The sequence below is a fragment of the Oncorhynchus mykiss genome, chromosome 7, assembly GCF_013265735.2.
Source record: "Oncorhynchus mykiss isolate Arlee chromosome 7, USDA_OmykA_1.1, whole genome shotgun sequence".
In the NCBI taxonomy this organism is placed as follows: domain Eukaryota; kingdom Metazoa; phylum Chordata; class Actinopteri; order Salmoniformes; family Salmonidae; genus Oncorhynchus; species Oncorhynchus mykiss.
The window spans coordinates 82,346,520-82,367,295 of record NC_048571.1 but is presented as its reverse complement, the minus strand read 5'-3'; the positions used below and the strand labels follow the sequence as shown (position 1 = coordinate 82,367,295).

At 46.5% G+C, this 20,776-nt stretch overlaps 1 protein-coding gene across 7 annotated transcripts in view; it reads right to left on the bottom strand.

The window, feature by feature from the left end:
• The window catches only part of dock3 (dedicator of cytokinesis 3), a 410,366-nt gene extending 397,470 nt beyond the window's left edge, over positions 1 to 12,896 (bottom strand). For 5 of the 7 annotated variants that reach the window (XM_036984223.1, XM_036984225.1, XM_036984229.1 and 2 more), the window contains exon 1: positions 12,222 to 12,895. In XM_036984223.1, the coding sequence (XP_036840118.1) occupies positions 12,222 to 12,258 (37 nt within the window). In that variant the 5' untranslated portion in view covers positions 12,259 to 12,895. Of the gene's footprint in view, positions 1 to 12,221 lie in introns of all 7 variants that reach the window. The other 2 variants (XM_036984224.1, XM_036984227.1) reach the window with 1 other exon arrangement.
• Between the last annotated feature and the right edge of the window lie 7,880 nt (positions 12,897 to 20,776).

The window sequence follows — 20,776 nt, the reverse complement described above, 5'->3', positions numbered from 1 at the left end:
CAAAGAGACATTCATTCTGTGTTTTCAATGCTCAGCCAGAATCTCTGGCAGACCCTTTGGAGAGCGTCCATGAGTTATACCACATCGCTCGCTGAGTCTCTCTCTCTCTCTCTCTCTCTCTCCCTATCTCTCCCTATCTCTCTCTCTGTCTCTCCCTCTCTCTCCCTCTCTCTCCCTCTCTCTCTCTCTCTCTCCCTCTCTCTCCCTATCTCTCCCTATCTCTCTCTCTGTCTCTCCCTCTCTCTCCCTCTCTCTCCCTCTCTCTCCCTCTCTCTCTCTCTCTCCCTCTCTCTCTCTCCCTCTCCCTATCTCCCTCTCTCCCTCTCTCCCTCCCTCCCTCCCTCTCTCCGTCCCTCCCTCCCTCCCTCCCTACCTCCCCCCCTATGAAAGATGTGGTTTTGTTGGGTTTGTTTCTGCTTTATAAATTGTGATGGTCTGTGTATTAATAATACAATGTGGTAAGAAGCTTCCAATTCCAAGCCATTCCAGCTGATACTCTGCTGCCATGACTTGCTAAGCAGGCTGTTGTCAGCAAAGCAGTATTTCTTTCCCCAGCTCAATGGCTTCGCATTCCCATGGTCTGTCAGTTTGGGACAGAGAAGACGCTCCTATCTGTCTACATGGAGGTCTAGCTTACACTCTTAATCCATATTGTAACCATTAATAAATCAATACTATCATTAGTGACCTATGACCCTGGATTGTAGCAGCTACAGCTCCAATCCAGCTACTGTATGTCAGCAGCTCAGGATCAATACTGTCAGCTGTTTGGTCACAGTTGGCATACTGGCCCCTCTAGAAAGATGTGCTGTACACTAGAATATATTTGAATAGAATAGAATAGCATTCACATTTGGGAAGTCCTATCGCACTAGACACACCACGTCATTTCAACGTGGGGTATTGGGTAATATTTGGTAGATACGTCGTCGATCAATGAGATTCCAAACTATTTTCAACCACTCAAAAAAGACAGCCAAAGGTTAGTTGAATTTCCAATGTGTTATCGCTATGCTTTCAACCATCTAAAAGCACAAACCAAATTCCAAAGGAAAATCAATGTCAGAATTATTGGTTGGTTGCATGTATTATCACTGTGATTTCAACCATTTTAAAAGCACAGCAAAGTTCAAAATGGGAATACTTTGGGAATACTTAATAATCCCTTTCTCCCTCCCCTCCCAGAGGACCTGAGCCCTGGTACCATGCCTCAGGACTACCTGGCGTCAGGACTACCTGGCCTGATGACTCCTTGCTGTCCCCAGTCCACCTGGTTATGCTGCTGCTCCAGTTTCAACTGTTCTGCTTGCGGCTATGGGACCCACCTGTTTACCGGACGTGCTACCTCCCTCTCTCTCTCTCTCTCTCTCTCTCTCTCTCTCTCTCTCTCTGTCTCTCTGTCTCTCTCTCTCTCTCTCTCTCTCTCTCTCTCTCTCTCTCTCTCTCGCTCTCTCTCTCTCTGTCTCTCTCTCTCTGTCTCTGTCTCTCTGTCTCTCTCTGTCTGTCTCTCTCTCTCTCTGTCTCTCTCTCTCTCTCTCTCTCTCTCTCTCTCTTTCTCTCTCTCTCTCTCTCTCTCTCTCTCTCTCTCTCTCTCTCTCTCTCTCACCTGCTGTCTCGACCTCTGAATGCTTGGCTATGAAAAGCCAACTGATGTTTATTTTTGAGGTACTGACCTGTTTCACCCTCTACAACCACTGTGATTATTATTTGACCCTGCTGGTCATCTATTACCATTTGAACATCTTGAAGAACAATCTGGCCTTAATTAATGGCCATGTTCTGTTATAATCTCCACCCGGCACAGCCAGAAGAGGTTCCTTGCTTGGTTCTGGCCTTTTCAAGGGAGTTTTTCCTAGCCACCGTTCTTCTACACCTGCATTGCTTGCTGTTTGGGGTTTTAGGCTGGGGTTTCTGTACAGCATTTTGAGATATCAGCTGATGTGAGAAGGGCTATATAAATACATTGGATTTGATTTGATTTTGATTCAAGTACATGGTGCAAGTGAGCAAAGGCGTCTTTAGATTCTGTGCAGATTATTACAACAATTGTGACGATTTCCACAAACCTGCAACCCTGAACATACACGCTTTTCATGATTACATAAGAAGACATTTATTGTTCCAGTAACCTCGGTAACCTAAAAGGTTAAATAAATACTGTTACATTAGTGTATTTATTGTTTCTGTAACCTCGGTAACCTAAAAGGTTAAATAAATACTGTTACATTAGTGTATTTACAGTCTTACAAAAGTAATATTGAATTGTGTTTGGTTGTGGACGCAACCAGATATCAACAATTGAAGGAGATGTATCTTCTGATTGGATAGTTCCATCTGAGCCACTGGCTTAATCCCATTCTGTATCTTTCATTTTTGGTTGAGCTGAAGACATGAATCTATCTTGTCGACAAGTTGTTATGACTATTTACCATAATACAGAAGTATCAACTTCTGCAGGAGATGTTCCTCCTGCATGGATACCTCCATCTGTTGCACTGAGACCGGCTTTCATTTGTCTACAAATTCATCATTTATATGTTGGATTTACGTCTCCATTTAAGACAGACATCTATGTTAAAGAATAGGACTAAATCAAGTCGCACTTCAAACACAGTTTCTTTCAATTGTATTTTTGGTTGAGATGGAGACATGAATCCAACATATATATTATTTAACTATTTTACACCTTTATTTATCCTTTATTTAACTAGTCAGTTAAGAAAACATTCTTTATTTATCCTTTATTTAACTAGTCAGTTAAGAAAACATTCTATATTTATCCTTTATTTAACTAGTCAGTTAAGAAAACATTCTTTATTTATCCTTTATTTAACTAGGCAAGTCAGTTAAGAAAACATTCTTATTTCCAATGCCAGCCTACCAGGGAACAGGGGGTTAACTGCCTTGTTTGACAGTTTTTGACTTTGTCAGCGCAGAGATTTGATCCAGCCACCTTTTGTTAACACTCTAACCACTAGGCTACCTGCCCCCCCCCCCCCTACACTCTAACCACTAGGCTACCTGCCCCCCCCTACACTCTAACCACTAGGCTACCTGCCCCCCCTACACTCTAACCACTAGGCTACCTGCCCCCCCCCTACACTCTAACCACTAGGCTACCTGCCCCCCCCCCTACACTCTAACCACTAGGCTACCTGCCCCCCCTTACACTCTAAAGACTAGGCTACCTGTCCCCTCAACACTCTAACCACTAGGCTACCTGCCCCCCCCTACACTCTAACCACTAGGCTACCTGCCCCCCTACACTCTAACCACTAGGCTACCTGTCCCCCCTACACTCTAACCACTAGACTACCTGTCCCCTCTACACTCTAACCACTAGGCTACCTGTCCCCCCCTACACTCTAACCACTAGGCTACCTGCTCCCCCTACACTCTAACCACTAGGCTACCTGCTCCCCCCTACACTCTAACCACTAGGCTACCTGCCGCCCCTACACTCTAACCACTAGGCTACCTGCTCCCCCCTACACTCTAACCACTAGGCTACCTGCCCCTCTACACTCTAACCACTAGGCTACCTGCCCCCCCTACACTCTAACCACTAGGCTACCTGTCCCCCCCTACACTCTAACCACTAGGCTACCTGCCCCCCCTACACTCTAACCACTAGGCTACCTGCCCCCCCTACACTCTAACCACTAGGCTACCTGCCCACCCTACACTCTAACCACTAGGCTACCTGCCCCCCCTACACTCTAACCACTGGGCTACCTGCCCCTCTACACTCTAACCACTAGGCTACCTGCTCCCCCCTACACTCAAACCACTAGGCTACCTGCCCCTCTACACTCTAACCACTAGGCTACCTGCCCCCCCCTACACTCTAACCACTAGGCTACCTGCCCCCCCCCCTACACTCTAACCACTAGGCTACCTGCCACCCGTACACTCTAACCACTAGGCTACCTGCTCCCCCTACACTCTAACCACTAGGCTACCTGCCCCCCTACACTCTAACCACTAGGCTACCTGTCCCCCCTACACTCTAAACACTAGGCTACCTGTCCCCCCTACACTCTAACCACTAGGCTACCTGCCCCCCCTACACTCTAACCACTAGGCTACCTGCCCCCCCCTACACTCTAACCACTAGGCTACCTGTCCCCCCTACACTCTAACCACTAGGCTACCTGCCCCCCCCCCCCCCCTACACTCTAACCACTAGGCTACCTGTCCCCCCTACACTCTAACCACTAGGCTACCTGCCCCTCTACACTCTAACCACTAGGCTACCTGCCCCCCTACACTCTAACCACTAGGCTACCTGCCCCCCCTACACTCTAACCACTAGGCTACCTGCCCCCCCCTACACTCTATCCACTAGGCTACCTGCCACCCCTACACTCTAACCACTAGGCTACCTGCTCCCCTACACTCTAACCACTAGGCTACCTGCCCTCCTACACTCTAACCACTAGGCTACCTGTCCCCCCTACACTCTAACCACTAGGCTACCTGTCCCCCCTACACTCTAACCACTAGGCTACCTGCCCCCCCTACACTCTAACCACTAGGCTACCTGCCCCCCCTACACTCTAACCACTAGTCTACCTGTCCCCCCTACACTCTAACCACTAGGCTACCTGTCCCCCCTACACTCTAACCACTAGGCTACCTGTCCCCCCCCCTACACTCTAACCACTAGGCTACCTGTCCCCCCTACACTCTAACCACTAGGCTACCTGCCCCCCCCCCCCCCCCCTACACTCTAACCACTAGGCTACCTGCCCCCCCTACACTCTAACCACTAGGCTACCTGCCCCCCCTACACTCTAACCACTAGGCTACCTGCCCCCCCTACACTCTAACCACTAGACTACCTGCCCCCCCCCTACACTCTAACCACTAGGCTACCTGCCCCCCTACACTCTAACCACTAGGCTACCTTCCCCCCCCCTACACTCTAACCACTAGGCTACCTGCCCCCCCTACACTCTAACCACTAGGCTACCTGCCCCCCCCTACACTCTAACCACTAGGCTACCTGCCCCCCCTACACTCTAACCACTAGGCTACCTGCCCCCCCTACACTCTAACCACTAGGCTACCTGCCCCCCCCCTACACTCTAACCACTAGGCTACCTGCCCCCCCTACACTCTAACCACTAGGCTACCTGCCCCCCCCCTACACTCTAACCACTAGGCTACCTGCCCCCCTACACTCTAACCACTAGGCTACCTGCCCCCCCCTACACTCTAACCACTAGACTACCTGCCCCCCCTACACTCTAACCACTAGGCTACCTGCCCCCCCCTACACTCTAACCACTAGGCTACCTGCCCCCCCTACACTCTAACCACTAGGCTACCTGTCCCCCCCTACACTCTAACCACTAGGCTACCTGCCCCCCCTACACTCTAACCACTAGGCTACCTGTCCCCCCCTACACTCTAACCACTAGGCTACCTGTCCCCCCTACACTCTAACCACTAGGCTACCTGCCCCCCCTACACTCTAACCACTAGGCTACCTGCCCCCCCTACACTCTAACCACTAGGCTACCTGCCCCCCTACACTCTAACCACTAGGCTACCTGCCCCCCTACACTCTAACCACTAGGCTACCTGTCCCCCCCTACACTCTAACCACTAGGCTACCTGCCCCCCCCTACACTCTAACCACTAGGCTACCTGCCACCCCTACACTCTAACCACTAGGCTACCTGCTCCCCCTACACTCTAACCACTAGGCTACCTGCCCCCCCCTACACTCTAACCACTAGGCTACCTGCCCCCCCCTACACTCTAACCACTAGGCTACCTGCCCCCCCTACACTCTAACCACTAGGCTACCTGCCCCCCCTACACTCTAACCACTAGACAATCTGCCCCCCCCCTACACTCTAACCACTAGGCTACCTGCCCCCCCCCCCCCCTACACTCTAACCACTAGGCTACCTGCCCCCCCCCTACACTCTAACCACTAGGCTACCTGCCCCCCCCTACACTCTAACCACTAGGCTACCTGCCCCCCATACACTCTAACCACTAGGCTACCTGCCCCCCCTACACTCTAACCACTAGGCTACCTGTCCCCCCCTACACTCTAACCACTAGGCTACCTGTCCCCCCTACACTCTAACCACTAGGCTACCTGTCCCCTCTACACTCTAACCACTAGGCTACCTGCCCCCCCTACACTCTAACCACTAGGCTACCTGCCCCCCCTACACTCTAACCACTAGGCTACCTGCCCCCCCTACACTCTAACCACTAGGCTACCTGCCCCCCCTACACTCTAACCACTAGGCTACCTGCCCCCCCCCCCCCCTACACTCTAACCACTAGGCTACCAGCCCCCCCTACACTCTAACCACTAGGCTACCTGCCCCCCCCCCCCCCCCCCCTACACTCTAACCACTAGGCTACCTGCCCCCCCCCCCCCCCTACACTCTAACCACTAGGCTACCTGCCCCCCCCCCCCCTACACTCTAACCACTAGGCTACCTGTCACCCAAATATATAGATTGCATTTGAAATCAACCAAAGTTGAAAAGGCCTATATTATATGTATTGTCTATTTTTAGTTTAATCCTGCGCTGAATTTAAACAATAGCTGTTGATGATTTCCCAAATGCTATAGGCCTAAATAGCATCATTGTTGATGACCAAAAGTATGTGGACACCTGCTAGTCAAACATCTCATTCCAAACTCATGAGCGACAATATAGAGTTGGTCCCCCCTTTGCTGCTATAACAGCCTCCACTCTTCTGGGAAGGCTTTCCGCTAGATGTTGGAAAATTGTTGCAGGGACTTGCTTCCATTCAGCCACAAGAGCATTAGTGAGGTCGGGCACTGATTTTGGGCGATTAGGCCTGGCTCGCAGTCGGCATTCCAATTTATTCCAAAGCTGTTCGATGGGATCGAGGTCTCTTTACAGGCCAGTCAAGTTCTCGCTTTGTGCACAGGGGCATTGTCATGCTGAAACAGGAAAGGGCCTTCCCCAAACTGTTGCTACAAAGTTGGAAGCACCGAATTGTCTAGAATGTCATTCAAATCAAATGTATTTATAAAGCCCTTCTTACATCAGCTGATATCTCAAAGTGCTGTTGCCTAAAACCCCAAACAGCAAGCAATGCAGATGAAGTAGCACGTATGTAGCATTGTATGCTGTAGTGATAAGATTTCCCTTCACTGGAACTAAGGGACCCGAACATGCAAAACAGCCCCAGACCATTATTTCTCTTCCGCCAAACTTTACAGTTGCCACTATGCATTGGGGCAGGTAGCGTTCTCCTGGCATCCGCCAAACACAGATTAATCCGTTGGACTGCCAGATGGTGAAGCGTGATTCCTCCCTCCAGAGAACGCGTTTCCACTACTCCTGAGTCAAATGGCGGTGAGCTTTACACCACTCCAGCTGACGCTTGGCATTCCTCATGGTGATCTTAGGCTTGTGTGTGGCTGCTCGGCCATGGAAACACATTTCAAGAAGCCCCAGACGAACAGTTATTGTGCTGATGTTGCTTCCAGAGGCAGTTTGGAACTCGATAGTGAGTGTTTCAACCGAGGACATATGATTTTTACGCGCTACGCACTTCAGCACTCGCGGTCCCGTTCTGTGAGCTTGTGTGTCACCTACCGTTTCGTAGCTGAGCCGATGTTGTTCCTCAACGATTACACATTCACAATAACAGCACTCACAGTTGAACGGGGGGAGCTCTAGCAGGGCAGACATTTGACAAACGGACTTATTGGAAAGGTGGCATCCTATGACGGTGCTACGTTGAAAGTCTGAGCTCTTTAGTAAGGCCATTCTACTGCCGATGTTTGTCTATGGAGATTGCATGGCTGTGTGCTCGATTTTATACACCTGCCAGCAACGGATGTGGCTGAAATAGAATCCACTCATCTAAAGAGGTATCCACATACTTGTGTATACACAGTCTATCATTTATAAAGCATGGCTACATTCCATTTGCTCTGTACCCTTTGAAATGACTTTGAAAGCGACAGAAAGATCTATTTAAGTGGAGATTTTTTCAACAATCATTCTCACGATAGCACATTGGTAATAGACAGTGATAAATATCAGAGCTTGGCTGGCCTTGGTAAAACCATGGATGGAACAGTGAAGGGATAGCTGTAGATAGAGCAACTCTCCACTAGGAGGTGCTGTAGATAGATCAACACTCCAGTAGGAGGTGCTGTAAATAGATCAACTCTCCACTAGGAGGTGCTGTAGATAGATCAACTCTCCAATAGGAGGTGCTGTAGATAGATCAACTCTCCAGTAGGAGGTGCTGTAGATAGAGCAACTCTCCAGTAGGAGGTGCTGTAGATAGAGCAATTCTCCAGTAGGAGGTGCTGTAGATAGAGCAACTCTCCACTAGGAGGTGCTGTAGATAGATCAACTCTCCAGTAGGAGGTGCTGTAGATAGAGCAATTCTCCAGTAGGAGGTGCTGTAGATAGAGCAACTCTCCAGTAGGAGGTGCTGTAGATAGAGCAACTCTACAGTAGGAGGTGCTGTAGATAGATCAACACTCCAGTAGGAGGTGCTGTAGATAGAGCAACTCTCCAGTAGGAGGTGCTGTAGATAGAGCAACTCTCCAGTAGGAGGTGCTGTAGATAGAGCAACTCTCCAGTAGGAGGTGTTGTAGATAGAGCAACTCTCCAGTAGGAGGTGCTGTAGATAGAGCAACTCTCCAGTAGGAGGTGCTGTAGATAGATCAACTCTCCAGTAGGAGGTGCTGTAGATAGATCAACACTCCAGTAGGAGGTGCTGTAGATAGATCAACACTCCAGTAGGAGGTGCTGTAGATAGATCAACACTCCAGTAGGAGGTGCTGTAGATAGAGCAACTCTCCAGTAGGAGGTGCTGTAGATAGAGCAACTCTCCAGTAGGAGGTGCTGTAGCTAGAGCAACTCTACAGTAGGAGGTGCTGTAGATAGAGCAACTCTCCAGTAGGAGGTGCTGTAGATAGAGCAACTCTACAGTAGGAGTTGCTGTAGATAGAGCAACTCTCCAGTAGGAGGTGCTGTAGATAGAGCAACTCTCCAGTAGGAGGTGCTGTAGATAGAGCAACTCTCCAGTAGGAGGTGCTGTAGATAGAGCAACTCTCCAGTAGGAGGTGCTGTAGATAGAGCAACTCTCCAGTAGGAGGTGTTGTAGATAGAGCAACTCTCCAGTAGGAGGTGCTGTAGATAGATCAACTCTCCAATAGGAGGTGCTGTAGATAGATCAACTCTCCAGTAGGAGGTGCTGTAGATAGAGCAACTCTCCAGTAGGAGGTGCTGTAGATAGAGCAATTCTCCAGTAGGAGGTGCTGTAGATAGAGCAACTCTCCACTAGGAGGTGCTGTAGATAGATCAACTCTCCAGTAGGAGGTGCTGTAGATAGAGCAATTCTCCAGTAGGAGGTGCTGTAGATAGAGCAACTCTCCAGTAGGAGGTGCTGTAGATAGAGCAACTCTCCAGTAGGAGGTGCTGTAGATAGATCAACTCTCCAGTAGGAGGTGCTGTAGATAGAGCAATTCTCCAGTAGGAGGTGCTGTAGATAGAGCAACTCTCCAGTAGGAGGTGCTGTAGATAGAGCAACTCTACAGTAGGAGGTGCTGTAGATAGATCAACACTCCAGTAGGAGATGCTGTAGATAGAGCAACTCTCCAGTAGGAGGTGCTGTAGATAGAGCAACTCTCCAGTAGGAGGTGCTGTAGATAGAGCAACTCTCCAGTAGGAGGTGTTGTAGATAGAGCAACTCTCCAGTAGGAGGTGCTGTAGATAGAGCAACTCTCCAGTAGGAGGTGCTGTAGATAGATCAACTCTCCAGTAGGAGGTGCTGTAGATAGATCAACACTCCAGTAGGAGGTGCTGTAGATAGATCAACACTCCAGTAGGAGGTGCTGTAGATAGATCAACACTCCAGTAGGAGGTGCTGTAGATAGAGCAACTCTCCAGTAGGAGGTGCTGTAGATAGAGCAACTCTCCAGTAGGAGGTGCTGTAGCTAGAGCAACTCTACAGTAGGAGGTGCTGTAGATAGAGCAACTCTCCAGTAGGAGGTGCTGTAGATAGAGCAACTCTACAGTAGGAGTTGCTGTAGATAGAGCAACTCTCCAGTAGGAGGTGCTGTAGATAGAGCAACTCTCCAGTAGGAGGTGCTGTAGATAGATCAACTCTCCAGTAGGAGGTGCTGTAGATAGATCAACTCTCCAATAGGAGGTGCTGTAGATAAATCAACTCTCCAGTAGGAGGTGCTGTAGATAGAGCAACTCTCCAGTAGGAGGTGCTGTAGATAGAGCAATTCTCCAGTAGGAGGTGCTGTAGATAGAGCAACTCTCCAGTAGGAGGTGCTGTAGATAGAGCAACTCTACAGTAGGAGGTGCTGTAGATAGATCAACACTCCAGTAGGAGGTGCTGTAGATAGAGCAACTCTCCAGTAGGAGGTGCTGTAGATAGAGCAACTCTCCAGTAGGAGGTGCTGTAGATAGAGCAACTCTCCAGTAGGAGGTGTTGTAGATAGAGCAACTCTCCAGTAGGAGGTGCTGTAGATAGAGCAACTCTCTAGTAGGAGGTGCTGTAGATAGATCAACTCTCCAGTAGGAGGTGCTGTAGATAGATCAACACTCCAGTAGGAGGTGCTGTAGATAGATCAACACTCCAGTAGGAGGTGCTGTAGATAGATCAACACTCCAGTAGGAGGTGCTGTAGATAGAGCAACTCTCCAGTAGGAGGTGCTGTAGATAGAGCAACTCTCCAGTAGGAGGTGCTGTAGCTAGAGCAACTCTACAGTAGGAGGTGCTGTAGATAGAGCAACTCTCCAGTAGGAGGTGCTGTAGATAAAGCAACTCTCCAGTAGGAGGTGCTGTAGATAGATCAACTCTCCAGTAGAAGGTGCTGTAGATAGATCAACTCTCCAGTAGAAGGTGCTGTAGATAGATCAACTCTCCAGTAGAAGGTGCTGTAGATAGATCAACTCTCCAGTAGGAGGTGCTGTAGATAGATCAACTCTCCAGTAGGAGGTGCTGTAGATAGATCAACTCTCCAGTAGGAGGTGCTATAGATAGATCAACTCCCCAGTAGGAGGTGCTGTAGATAGATCAACTCCCCAGTAGGAGGTGCTGTAGATAGATCAACTCCCCAGTAGGAGGTGCTGTAGATAGATCAACTCTCCAGTAGGAGGTGCTGTAGCTAGATCAACTCCCCAGTAGGAGGTGCTGTAGATAGATCAACTCCCCAGTAGGAGGTGCTGTAGATAGATCAACTCTCCAGTAGGTGCTGTAGATAGAGCAACTCTACAGTAGGAGGTGCTGTAGATAGATCAACTCCCCAGTAGGAGGTGCTGTAGATAGATCAACTCCCCAGTAGGAGGTGCTGTAGATAGATCAACTCCCCAGTAGGAGGTGCTGTAGATAGATCAACTCTCCAGTAGGAGTTGCTGTAGATAGATCAACTCCCCAGTAGGAGGTGCTGCCCAGCCTGTTGTTGTTTTTTTTCTTGTTCATATAATGGATATTATGTTTAAAGATCTGACGTCAAAGGTACAAAATTCAACATATTTTATACAAGGTTTGTTTATGCTAAACATTGGTTACCAAGGTGGCATAATCCTGTGGGTGAAATCTTACCCTCACAACAACAGTTTAAGTTTATGACTTTTTTCATATGCAATGTATTTTTCCACATAGATTCCACGTCACAATACGTGGACAAAAGTTATTTGATTCGATAACGTTGATTTAACCAGTTTGTGCCCAGTTTGTGCCCAGTTTGATATCCCCTATCCATTGAGCTGGACATCACACCTGTTGTGGTGGGCTGTGTTTTCTTGTCGCCCTCTATTGGAGACGAACCAGTAGTTTTGATTACGTGACATGCAGATCATTAAAACAATGACATCACGAAGTCCAACATGCCCAACTTGTGCGTTGTTAATTAAAAACGGAATAGCCTTGTGCAATGTCGAAAGGCTTCTATAGATGCGAGATAACGTGATGGTTTTGGATTGGAAAAAGGTGCAGAAATGTCAACGCGTTTGGAGCTCCCATCACCAATAGCTTACATAGGTTGTATATATATATATATATATTCCAGTATTGAACCGCCAGTCATTTCTTGAGAATAAGGGGAATGACAGTCTCATTGAATATATATATATATATATATATATATATATATATATATATATATATATATATATATAGGCCTGAATAAAGCCTATTTTTAACAATAAAACAAACTGAATTGAATCAACTCACCAACTCCGATTTTCTCCTCTTCCGTCGGGGTCCACATGATCCTGGTGAAATTCCCGGTAAATCAAGCCCGGTTCTGCCGTTATCATGGAAAAAGGGACAACGAAAAGTTGTTTAAACTGCTCAGATCCACGGAAATATATCACTGCAAATAAAAGAAAACCAAAGTGGAATGTGCGTTCATATTTCGACTCTCAAACGAAGCATTTTCTCTTCCGGTCCTTAGTGCATCTTCTTGCTGTCTGTCATACAACAACGTTCACTCAGTCTATCGCAATCAGTGCTCGGTTATTATCCTATTCGTAGCCTGAGCCCTGGCTGAGGCTGCCTCGTCACTTCTGGTTGATCCCTTCTACCAACTCTATCAATGCAGCCGCAGCATCTCGCACCGTCCACTGCCAGAAGCCAGAATGGAGAAAGCTGTTATTTATTTATTTCGACCAGCGCACAGCACAGCAGTCTCGTCTTCTGTCTGAATACCGCTGTCTGTCAGTCACAAACTCGTTTTTGAGTCGGATGAATTCATAAAACAAGCTTTTAAAATGATCATATGTCGCTATGGAATAGCAAATCGACCATTTCAAGACCCCCGAGAGTGAATGTCGCAACAGCACGGAGAGAGCGAGAGAGAGAGAGATGTCCAGTTGTTTACGATGAAACTGGAGAGTGTGTGAACGGGATACTCAAATAGCATGCAGTCACCGCTGCGCCATCTTTAGGCTCTCCAAGTGCTAGCACATTACGCAAATGGTCAAATAGTCTGTCTATCCTTCGATGGGACACAGATGGGACAGAGAGACAGTTGTTTGGTTTGGGATGTGTTATATCAGGTTATTTTTGGCAGTTTCTCTCTCTCTCTCTCCCTCTCTCTCTCTCTGGTGGTGTGTCTCTGTGTGTGTGTGTGTGTGTGTGTGTGTAAAAGAGATTGAGGTGTCAGCTAATGCTCCCCAAGGTGACTTCTTTACAAATTAGTCCCTATCTCTTCTTGTACTCACCACCCTTCTCTTCACACACACACACACAGTTAGAAAGCAACAGTGCGTGGGAAAAGTGAAACAGCTAAATCAATCAAAGTGGACTAAATGGTTACTGAGAAGGTATTTCTTAGTACATGAAGAACAAGGGCCTTGAGAAGACAAGCTCTATTGGCCAAGCTCTGTCTAAAATGCCAACCTATTGGCCAAGCTCTGTCTAAAATGGTAACATATTGGCCAAGCTCTGTCTAAAATGGTAACCTATTGGCCAAGCTCTGTCTAAAATGGCAACCTATTGGCCAAGCTCTGTCTAAAATGGCAACCTATTGGCCAAGCTCTGTCTAAAATGGCAACCTATTGGCCAAGCTCTGTGTGTGTGTGTGTGTGTGTGTGTGTGTGTGTGTGTGTGTGTGTGTGTGTGTGTGTGTGTGTGTGTGTGTGTGTGTGTGTGTGTGTGTGTGTGTGTGTGTGTGTGTGTGTGTGTGTGTGTGTGTGTGAAGAGAAGAGATATAGGGACTAATTTGTAAAGACGTCACCTTGGGCAGCATTAGCTGACACCTCAATCTCTCTTACACACACACACACACACACACACACACACACACACACACACACACACAGACACACACACACACACACACACACACACACACACACAGCGACATTCACAATTAAACAAAGACAAGTAACATCATCAGTCAGTGTAGGGATTTGATTTGTGTTTATAAGGAGTTGATCATCAGTCAGTGTAGGGATTTGATTTGTGTTTATAAGGAGTTGATCATCAGTCAGTGTAGGGATTTGATTTGTGTTTATAAGGAGTTGATCATCAGTCAGTGTAGGGATTTGATTTGTGTTTATAAGGAGTTGATCATCAGTCAGTGTAGAGATTTGATTTGTGTTTATAAGGAGTTGATCATCAGGCAGTGTAGGGATTTGATTTGTGTTTATAAGGAGTTGACGGCATCCTAGATCAACTCTTCAGGGGATATTCATAGTGATTGGGTTGCTCGTCTGGACTGCCAGGGAAAGGAGTGCACAAGTACATGAGGTAACCATGGTGATCCAAAGGAGTACACAAGGTAACCATGGTCATCCAAAGGAGTACACCAGTATATGAGGTAACCATGGTGATCCAAAGGAGTACACCAGTACATGAGGAAACCACGGTGATCCAAAGGAGTACACAGGTACATGAGGTAACCATGGTGATCCAAAGGATTATATGAGGTAACCATGGTGATCCAAAGGAGTACACCAGTACATGAAGTAACCATGGTGATCCAAAGGAGTATATGGGGTAACCATGGTGATCCAAAGGAGTACACAAGGTAACCATGGTCATCCAAAGGAGTACACAAGTACATGAGGTAACCATGGTGATCCACAGGGTACCTGATGCACCACAAAGGGTTGTTACTGATCAGGCTGTTTTGTGTTCTGGTGTAGACTTCTGTTTTATTTACTTCATTTAAGACACTTCACGACAATCTCAGACAACATGACATTTGTAAGTTGTTATAAGCATGTATGTCTTATAATAAGGTATTTCCCTATTGTCAGATAGTAGGATGACTGTCAGTTGAGGGACAAGCATTTCTTACGAGTGACGTCGTCTGTCAGAAGACATTTACTATGTAAATGCCTTTATAACAGACCACTTGCTCCCAAATCGACTTACAGTCACGGGTACAAAATGTTAAGAAATGTTATGGTCCCGTGAAACAAACCCACTATCCTGGCATTGCAAGCAGTATGCTCTACCAACTGAGCTAGAGAGGACCACTGAGCTAGAGAGGACCACGGAGTTACAGAGGACCACTGAGCTAGAGAGGACCACTGAGCTAGAGAGGACCACTGAGCTACAGAGGACCACTGAGTTACAGAGGAACACTGAGTTACAGAGGACCACTGAGCTAGAGAGGACCACTGAGCTAGAGAGGACCACTGAGCTACAGAGGACCACTGAGTTACAGAGGACCACTGAGCTAGAGAGGACCACTGAGCTAGAGAGGACCACTGAGTTACAGGTGACCACTGAGTTACAGGGGAAAACTGAGCTACAGAGGACCACTGAGCTAGAGGGGACCACTGGGCTACAGGGGACCACTGAGTTACAGAGGAACATGATAATAAGGCTGAGTTACAGAGGACCACTGAGCTAGAGAGGATCATGATAATAAGGCTGAGTTACAGAGGACCACTGAGCTAGAGAGGACCACTGAGTTACAGAGGACCACTGAGCTAGAGAGGACCACTGAGTTACAGAGGACCATGATAATAAGGCTGAGTTACAGAGGACCACTGAGTTACAGAGGACCATGATAATAAGGCTGAGCTACAGAGGACCATGATAATAAGGCTGAGTTACAGAGGACCATGATAATAAGGCTGAGTTACAGAGGACCATGATAATAAGGCTGAGTTACAGAGGACCATGATAATAAGGCTGAGTTACAGAGGACCATGATAATAAGGCTGAGTTACAGAGGACCATGATAATAAGGCTGAGTTACAGAGGACCACTGAGTTACAGAGGCCCATGATAATAAGGCTGAGTTACAGAGGACCATGCTAATAAGGCTGAGTTACAGAGGGCCACTGAGTTACAGAGGACCATGATAATAAGGCTGAGTTACAGAGGACCATGATAATAAGGCTGAGTTACAGAGGACCATGATAATAAGGCTGAGTTAGAGAGGGCCACTGAGTTACAGAGGACCATGATAATAAGGCTGAGCTACAGAGGGCCACTGAGTTACAGAGGACCATGATAATAAGGCTGAGTTATAGAGGGCCAATGAGTTACAGAGGACCATGATAATAAGGCTGAGTTACAGAGGACCACTGAGATACAGAGGACCATGATAATAAGGCTGAGTTACAGAGGACCATGAGAATAAGGCTGAGTTACAGAGGACCATGATAATAAGGCTGAGTTACAGAGGACCATGATAATAAGGCTGAGTTACAGAGAACCATGATAATAAGGCTGAGTTACAGAGGACCATGATAATAAGGCTGAGTTACAGAGGACCATGATAAAAAGGCTGAGTTACAGAGGACCATGATAATAAGGCTGAGTTACAGAGGACCATGATAATAAGGCTGAGTTACAGAGGACCATGATAATAAGGCTGAGTTACAGTGGACCATGATAATAAGGCTGAGTTACAGAGGACCATGATAATAAGGCTGAGTTACAGAGGACCATGATAATAAGGCTGAGTTACAGAGGACCATGATAATAAGGCTGAGTTACAGAGGACCACTGAGTTACAGAGGACCATGATAATAAGGCTGAGTTACAGAGGACCACTGAGTTACAGAGGACCATGATAATAAGGCTGAGTTACAGAGGACCATGATAATAAGGCTGAGTTACAGAGGACCATGATAATAAGGCTGAGTTACAGAGGACCATGATAATAAGGCTGAGTTAAAGAGGACCATTATAATAAGGCTGAGTTAAAGAGGGCCATGATAATAAGGCTGAGTTACAGAGGGCCACTGAGTTACAGAGGACCATGATAATAAGGCTGAGTTACAGAGGACCATGATAATAAGGCTGAGTTACAGAGGGCCACTGAGTTACAGAGGACCATGATAATAAGGCTGAGTTACAGAGGACCATGATAATAAGGCTGAGCTACAGAGGACCACTGAGCTAGAGAGGACCACTGAGTTACAGAGGGCCACTGAGTTACAGAGAACCATGATAATAAGGCTGAGTTACAGAGGACCATGATAATAATGCTGAGTTACAGAGGACCACTGAGTTACAGAGGACCATGAAAATAAGGCTGAGTTACAGAGGACCATGATAATAAGGCTGAGTTACAGAGGACCACTGAGTTACAGAGGACCATGATAATAAGGTTGAGTTACAGAGGACCACTGAGTTACAGAGGACCACTGAGTTACAGAGGACCATGATAATAAGGCTGAGTTACAGAGGACCATGATAATAAGGCTGAGTTACAGAGGACCATGATAATAAGGCTGAGCTACAGAGGACCCTGATAATAAGGCTGGGTTACAGAGGACCACTGAGTTACAGAGGACCATGATAATAAGGCTGAGTTACAGAGGACCATAATAATAAGGTTGAGTTACAGAGGACCACTGAGTTACAGAGGACCATGATAATAAGGCTGAGTTACAGAGGACCATGATAATAAGGATGAGTTACAGAGGACCATGATAATAAGGCTGAGTTACAGAGGACCATGATAATTAGGGTGAGTTACATTGGACCACTGAGTTACAGAGGACCATGATAATAAGGCTGAGTTACGGAGGACCATGATAATAAGGCTATGTTACAGAGGACCACTGAGTTACAGAGGACCATGATAATTAGGGTGAGTTACATTGGACCACTGAGTTACAGAGGACCATGATAATAAGGCTGAGTTACAGAGGACCATGATAATAAGGCTATGTTACAGAGGACCACTGAGTTACAGAGGACCATGATAATAAGGCTGAGTTACAGAGGACCATGATAATAAGGCTGAGTTACAGAGGACCATGATAATAAGGCTGAGTTACAGAGGACAATGATAATAAGGCTGAGTTACAGAGGACCATGATAATAAGGCTGAGTTACAGAGGACCATGATAATAAGGCTGAGTTACAGAGGACCATGATAATAAGGCTGAGTTACAGAGAACCATGATAATAAGGCTGAGTTACAGAGGACCATGATAATAAGGCTGAGTTACAGAGGACCATGATAATAAGGCTGAGTTACAGAGGACCACAATAATAAGGCTGAGTTACAGAGGACCATGATAATAAGGCTGAGTTACAGAGGACCATGATAATAAGGCTGAGTTACAGAGGACCATGATAATAAGGCTGAGTTACAGAGGACCATGATAATAAGGCTGAGTTACAGAGGGCCACTGAGTTACAGAGGACCATGATAATAAGGCTGAGTTACAGAGGACCATGATAATAAGGCTGAGTTACAGAGGACCATGATAATAAGGCTGAGTTACAGAGGACCATGATAATAAGGCTGAGTTACAGAGGACCATGATAATAAGGCTGAGTTACAGAGGACCACTGAGTTACAGAGGCCCATGATAATAAGGCTGAGTTACAGAGGACCATGCTAATAAGGCTGAGTTACAGAGGGCCACTGAGTTACAGAGGACCATGATAATAAGGCTGAGTTACAGAGGACCATGATAATAAGGCTGAGTTACAGAGGACCATGATAATAAGGCTGAGTTAGAGAGGGCCACTGAGTTACAGAGGACCATGATAATAAGGCTGAGCTACAGAGGGCCACTGAGTTACAGAGGACCATGATAATAAGGCTGAGTTGCAGAGGGCCAATGAGTTACAGAGGACCATGATAATAAGGCTGAGTTACAGAGGACCACTGAGATACAGAGGACCATGATAATAAGGCTGAGTTACAGAGGACCATGAGAATAAGGCTGAGTTACAGAGGACCATGATAATAAGGCTGAGTTACAGAGGACCATGATAATAAGGCTGAGTTACAGAGAACCATGATAATAAGGCTGAGTTACAGAGGACCATGATAATAAGGCTGAGTTACAGAGGACCATGATAATAAGGCTGAGTTACAGAGGACCATGATAATAAGGCTGAGTTACAGAGGACCATGATAATAAGGCTGAGTTACAGAGGACCATGATAATAAGGCTGAGTTACAGTGGACCATGATAATAAGGCTGAGTTACAGAGGACCATGATAATAAGGCTGAGTTACAGAGGACCATGATAATAAGGCTGAGTTACAGAGGACCATGATAATAAGGCTGAGTTACAGAGGACCACTGAGTTACAGAGGACCATGATAATAAGGCTGAGTTACAGAGGACCACTGAGTTACAGAGGACCATGATAATAAGGCTGAGTTACAGAGGACCATGATAATAAGGCTGAGTTACAGAGGACCATGATAATAAGGCTGAGTTACAGAGGACCATGATAATAAGGCTGAGTTAAAGAGGACCATTATAATAAGGCTGAGTTAAAGAGGGCCATGATAATAAGGCTGAGTTACAGAGGGCCACTGAGTTACAGAGGACCATGATAATAAGGCTGAGTTACAGAGGACCATGATAATAAGGCTGAGTTACAGAGGGCCACTGAGTTACAGAGGACCATGATAATAAGGCTGAGTTACAGAGGACCATGATAATAAGGCTGAGCTACAGAGGACCACTGAGCTAGAGAGGACCACTGAGTTACAGAGGGCCACTGAGTTACAGAGAACCATGATAATAAGGCTGAGTTACAGAGGACCATGATAATAATGCTGAGTTACAGAGGACCACTGAGTTACAGAGGACCATGAAAATAAGGCTGAGTTACAGAGGACCATGATAATAAGGCTGAGTTACAGAGGACCACTGAGTTACAGAGGACCATGATAATAAGGTTGAGTTACAGAGGACCACTGAGTTACAGAGGACCACTGAGTTACAGAGGACCATGATAATAAGGCTGAGTTACAGAGGACCATGATAATAAGGCTGAGTTACAGAGGACCATGATAATAAGGCTGAGCTACAGAGGACCCTGATAATAAGGCTGGGTTACAGAGGACCACTGAGTTACAGAGGACCATGATAATAAGGCTGAGTTACAGAGGACCATAATAATAAGGCTGAGTTACAGAGGACCACTGAGTTACAGAGGACCATGATAATAAGGCTGAGTTACAGAGGACCATGATAATAAGGATGAGTTACAGAGGACCATGATAATAAGGCTGAGTTACAGAGGACCATGATAATTAGGGTGAGTTACATTGGACCACTGAGTTACAGAGGACCATGATAATAAGGCTGAGTTACAGAGGACCATGATAATAAGGCTATGTTACAGAGGACCACTGAGTTACAGAGGACCATGATAATTAGGGTGAGTTACATTGGACCACTGAGTTACAGAGGACCATGATAATAAGGCTGAGTTACAGAGGACCATGATAATAAGGCTATGTTACAGAGGACCACTGAGTTACAGAGGACCATGATAATAAGGCTGAGTTACAGAGGACCATGATAATAAGGCTGAGTTACAGAGGACCATGATAATAAGGCTGAGTTACAGAGGACAATGATAATAAGGCTGAGTTACAGAGGACCATGATAATAAGGCTGAGTTACAGAGGACCATGATAATAAGGCTGAGTTACAGAGGACCATGATAATAAGGCTGAGTTACAGAGAACCATGATAATAAGGCTGAGTTACAGAGGACCATGATAATAAGGCTGAGTTACAGAGGACCATGATAATAAGGCTGAGTTACAGAGGACCATGATAATAAGGCTGAGTTACAGAGGACCATGATAATAAGGCTGAGTTACAGAGGACCATGATAATAAGGCTGAGTTACAGAGGACCATGATAATAAGGCTGAGTTACAGAGGACCATGATAATAAGGCTGAGTTACAGAGGGCCACTGAGTTACAGAGGACCATGATAATAAGGCTGAGTTACAGAGGACCATGATAATAAGGCTGAGTTACAGAGGACCATGATAATAAGGCTGAGTTACAGAGAACCATGATAATAAGGCTGAGTTA